The sequence below is a fragment of the Alosa pseudoharengus genome, unplaced genomic scaffold (assembly GCF_046254945.1).
Source record: "Alosa pseudoharengus isolate Yale_2024_CS ecotype anadromous, Long Island Sound unplaced genomic scaffold, YU_APseudo_1.1 YU_APseudo_1.1_scf_4, whole genome shotgun sequence".
Classification (NCBI taxonomy): domain Eukaryota; kingdom Metazoa; phylum Chordata; class Actinopteri; order Clupeiformes; family Clupeidae; genus Alosa; species Alosa pseudoharengus.
The window spans coordinates 26,395,621-26,401,053 of NW_027468774.1; the positions used below are offsets into that span (position 1 = coordinate 26,395,621).

At 38.6% G+C, this 5,433-nt stretch overlaps 1 protein-coding gene and 1 long non-coding RNA gene across 2 annotated transcripts; both read left to right on the forward strand.

The window, feature by feature from the left end:
• Positions 1–775: 775 nt before the first annotated feature.
• On the forward strand, positions 776–1,574 carry LOC143102172 (uncharacterized). Its single transcript, XR_012982557.1, has 3 exons — positions 776–1,053; positions 1,245–1,379; positions 1,512–1,574. It is a non-coding gene; the product is annotated as an uncharacterized LOC143102172 (long non-coding RNA).
• Positions 1,575–1,592: 18 nt separating this feature from the next.
• LOC143102192 (GTPase IMAP family member 7-like) lies at positions 1,593–4,478 on the forward strand. Its single transcript, XM_076265651.1, has 3 exons — positions 1,593–1,637; positions 1,892–1,960; positions 2,944–4,478. The coding sequence occupies exon 3, from the start codon at positions 2,967–2,969 to the stop codon at positions 3,795–3,797; it is 831 nt and encodes a 276-aa protein (XP_076121766.1). The 5' UTR covers positions 1,593–1,637; positions 1,892–1,960; positions 2,944–2,966; the 3' UTR covers positions 3,798–4,478.
• The last annotated feature ends 955 nt before the right edge of the window (positions 4,479–5,433 follow it).

A 5,433-nucleotide genomic window follows, 5' to 3' on the forward strand; every position in this document is an offset into this window, starting at 1 on the left:
ACAACGTTGTTGATGATGCAGCGATACATATCATTGGTGGAAACAGTGGCAACGTGTAATACCCCACCCCCTAGAAATGTTCTGTCACGGCCTATGTCGACATGTTTCTAATCTAAACCGAGTGATTAATGCTGGTATTGTCATTGCCATCAGCCAAAACCTAAACCTATTGCAAGCATATAAAACAGTTAACTTAAGCAGACCCATATGAGTCATTATTTGTGTTAAATATCTGTGTTGGAAAAAATATATAGCCTGGACAAATATCTGGGTATCCCTTGATTATCAACTGTCTCGTGGCTTAACAGCAGCGCGTTGGTGCACTGCGCGCACGGCCGGAGTTCACATCCTATCTCTTCTTTTCATCTCTGAGTAAGAGTAGGCCTACGAGACACAACAATAGGATTTGACCATACATATGTATGTATATAGTTACTCTACATCGAGAGACCATAGGTACAAGACATCAGTCAAAAACAATTTAATCTACGTGTCACACAGTTCACCTGCAGGTAGCGAGAAGCAAGAGGACAATCTCACATCATAAGAAAATCGAACCTACAACGTTGGGATAACAAGTCTTCTGCTCTAGCCACTACACCATTTATCACTGCTGTTGTAAGAGTCTATGAACATTATAATACTAAAGGCAAGGCAATACGCGAATTAACATAAATAGCAAGAATGAGCCAAGTAGGGGAGTCAGTGTCTTAATCAAAATTAAGCTACAGGATATATCAATCATTGAGTCACGAGATAAACATCCACTTCGCAATTTTTGTTTAGGCGGTTGTGATTTTTGGTTAGGCGCTCTGGACACCAACAGGAACTACCAAGGAACGACACAAGTGCGACTGCCTAGGGGCAGTAGTTCAAACGACCAAACTTTGCGTCCTTGTTTGCGATTGAGAGTTCGAACTACCCTTTCTAGAAACACCAAATCCAAGAACGATGGAGCGTACTACCAAGGTTGCGACGCAAGTTAGCAAACGACGCTTTCTAGAAACGACCCCCTGTTCTGCTGAGGTCATACGTAATCAGAGCAAATAACAGGTGATAATAATAACACTGTAAAAAGAACTCAATGCAAACACACAACAATATATACATACTATTGAACATTGAAATGAAGTAAAATGACAAAAAAAACATCAAGTGCCTTCCTTCTTACAGCTCTAGGTCTTTTGCATGCTGTTTTGTGAAATCTCAGAAGCACAATCTGATTAAGATGTTTTTTTCTTGAGGTTGTCTTATCTCAAGGTGCAACATTCTTGTTTCGAAGAGAAACATTCTTGTTTCAAATGGTCATCATTCAGGCAGTTCACTGCGTCAGTCATTTGAATCTTTCCCTGGCTTCCACACACATCATTCCAAGGCCAGTAAGTCCACAAGAAATTTGTATCTTTGCTAGATTAGTTGACAACTTTAAAAGCTTCAGTAATAATGTGGATGTGTAATAATGTGGAGATTTCATTTTTTGACAACATATTTTGCTTTCCTCATGTTTTCAGCAGGATTACATTTGGCAATGACTCCTTTGGATAAACCCTGGTTTCTCCCAACTTCTGAAACTATTATTATTTGACAAACAACTACAAATTATTTGACTGAGGACACCGCATCTAAAAATTGTACTGGTATGTGAGATTTATTAAAATACTGTACCATAATGGAATTGTACAAGCTGATATGATTTCATAAAATAAATTTGTGAGTTTTTAGAATAGTCTTCATTTTACACTGTGGGATACAGATTGATGACTGAAGAATGCTTTCAATATAATTTCATTGCAACACTACTTTTGGGCTACAACTTAACACATAGCCTTAACCATATTATCTGTTAGGATATGCTAAGTTAAAAAAAAGACCTGTGTTATTTTTTTTGTAGTTTACTTAGATGATGATGAAACAGACAAGCAATCAGATATTTACACATCTGAGGAGGAGCCTGAACAAAGTAAGTGTGAATAAATGTGTGTGTTTTTCTATTTCTCTGACATCACATAAAATGTGGGGCTCTAATTATAAAATGCAGGCTACACTACAAACAGACTTATACAATGTGGAAACCATGCATTGAGAACAGGCAGTAATATTAATATTTGCTAATTTATTGACACGTAATCAAGCGGCTGTGGTTGAGTATTTAGCACTTTTCATCATTCAGAACAAGAAAAAGGTTTACTTTAAATGACAGTTTGTAGTTACTGTTCTTAAAAAAGTTTCATGGAAATTGTACTACTTAAAAGGAATTTAATTACTGAAAAACTACCTCATCTGTATGCCTCACTCATGCTTGTGTTTAAGGTCAAGCACATGATATTGAATTAACAACATGATTTTGCCTTGTAATGAAATTAGCATTAGTTGGTGTACGACAGCATTCAATTCAATTCAATACAATACTTTATTGCCATGTCAACACACAGTTGATTGGAATTTGTCTTGGTGCCAATCCAGGTAAAAAGGCAAAACATATACAGGAACATACAGGACATAAAAGACAATCACACAGACAATCATTCAAACCAGTAAAAAGCTGTAAAGACCTTTTGCTAAATCAGCTTCCCATAAAGTGTCTTGTGCAGTCTATAAGGTGCATTTAGTATAGGTTTACTCTGCAAGGTGTCTGGGCATTAAGAAGCCTAATAGTGGCAGGGTAAGTGCTGTTGCAAAAGGGGGATGTTTTGCCCCTGAGACTTTGAATTCTCTTACCAGAGGGCAGTAGTTGGAAAAGGGACCTGGCAGGGTGGGAGGGGTCATCTAGCATGCGCATTACCTGGCACATTGAGTGTCATAGAAATTTGAGCCATTGGAATGCATTACTAAGTATAACTTATCTAGTATACCTATATAATAAGAACTAAACACTGTGTATTCTGTGAGGATTTATCATGATAACTATCAGAAAAGTTCAACGTATTTCCTTTATCATTATAGGCAGAGGTGTCAGTGCAGCTGGGATGGACGAGTGGCGTATCATGCTGTTGGGGAGGAGAGGGGTCGGGAAGAGCTCCAGTGGGAACACCATTCTTGGGCAGCAAGTATTCCCTGTGAACAAGACTCTGAGCAGGGTCACACAGGTTTGTGATCGGAGAGAGGGGACATTGGACGGAAGGCCTGTGGCTGTGATTGACACGCCAGGACTCAAAAACTCTTCTGGTGATGAGAAGAAATTTATTCGTGATATCCTAAAAAGTTTGTCTTTCTACAAGCCTGGTCCTCACGTCTTCCTGGTCGTTTTGCCCATCGGAAACCTGACAAAAGATGACATTCAAGTCCACAGAATTATTGAGAACATATTTGGGAAGAGGGTCTGGCGGTATACTATCTTGTTATTTACCAATGGAGACACTCTGGAAGGGATTGCTCCATGTGATGCTATCAGCAGTGCAGACAAAGAGCTGCGTGATCTGATCCGTAAATGCACTGGAGGGTTTGTGGTCTTCGACAACAAGGACATGGCAAACCGGACCAAGATGACTTTGCTCAAGGAGAAGATAGTCAACCTGATGGCCATCAACGGCAACAAGTGGTACCCAAGACAGTATTACCCGTGGTCCGAGAAGAAGATCAGAGAGAGGCATGAGAAGCACATGGAGGAGAGATCAGAAGACATTGCAGAAAAGGAGAGGCAAGTGGAAAGTCTCTACAGCGGTGATGAGCTGGAGGAGAAGAAACGGGAGCTTTGGAGGATGGTAGATGAGGAGCTGAGGCTTATTGCTGAGAATCCACCGAGGTTCAAAAACCTGAGGAAAAATGAGCCAGTCCAGAGATATGTCAATGCACCATAGCTTTTTTCTATTGGAGACACGGCCCAAGGGACTGATGATGGCCCTGAATGGCACTGTTCAGTTTTCACTCCCAGTCAGACATGTGTAACAAGTTTTGTGTTTCTGTGAACTATCATAGAGCATTTTAGGAAGAAGTGCAGCACAGGATCATTTTTGCTTTGGATGAAAATTTGTATCATACAGTTCTGTTACACTGACCCATCCCATTCTTACCCTGTGTACTTATCAAATCTACACACATATATGTTTGTTATATATCTATATATATATATATATACACCTGAGGATGTTATCTGGTTCATGCTTTTGTTATATGTCTGCTATGCTGTAAAGCAATTTATGATCATGCTCGCCCAGTTCACACAGTTCAGCCCAATAAAGAGGGAGATGTGTACAACCATGTTTCTGCTAGACTATGATTAGCTGTAGCTATAGACAAAACAAGTTCCCTACACATAGACAATAGGCAATAAACATAAGATGGCAATTTTGAAGTACACACCATGCTGAAAACATGTACCAGACAACTGACATGAAATGTAATCACATTTTCTACAGTTTAATTATGTTGTGAAACTGTACAATGTAGCATAATTACCTCCACCAAAGATTTAACAGGAAACAGACTGGGGCATGTAACAAGATTAGACAGCAGATGACGAATGTTGTTTGTGAATCTCACAGGCACGATCTGATTTTAAAAAATTCTTCCTCATCACAAGATGCAACATTTGTGTTTTAACATTCAACACTCTTCAAATAGTAAGCAGGAGACATGGCTTCCGTGAAGTCATTTTCATCATTCTGTGGCCAGCAAGTACACATGGAAGTTGGGGACCGATAACTTTAACTGATATGTTACAACAACATTTAAAGTTATTTTGAGTTAAAGCTAATTTTTGAAACCTTTTTATATAGACTCAAGTATCAACCTCGTCAGTCTCTGATAACAAGCTATTTGAGGATTTATTTTCAACAGGTGTACTCTTGATGACCCCTTTGGATAAAACCTGGTTTCCCCCAACTTCTAAAATTAAGTAAGATGATTTGACTGAAGACTCACTCACAAATTGTAAGTACAATCATGTTAATCAAAATAGAGCACTATCGTCCCAGCTGGTATGAATTATACAGGCTAAACGAATTCATAAGTTTCTACAACAGTCCTCCTTCAACAAGGATAGACCACTGAATTGATAAGATTGGTATCCCTTCAATTTCATTTCAGTATGGTATTTTGGTCTAGAATTTGACATATGTGTTCAAAATGTGCTCTAAATCAATTAATTTCATAAAAAATTAGTGGTACTCAGGTTTAAAAGAATCATAATTTAATTTGCAGTTGAGTCGGCTTGTACCAGGCAACTGATACAAAATGTAGTCACAATTGCTACAGTTTTATTACATTGTGAATCTATACAATATAACATGATGGATGACAAGTCATGTCTGATGGAGGGCTCACGCCCGAAACGTTATAAGTAAAAAATATTATTGGAAGCAATGACTGGTGTGACGGACTTTGTTTACTCATGTGACTAAAACTTCAACAGGCACAATATTTAACATTCTTTCTGAGGTTTGTTGACATTCAACATTCTTCAAATAGTAAACAGGAGACATGGCTTCCGTGAAG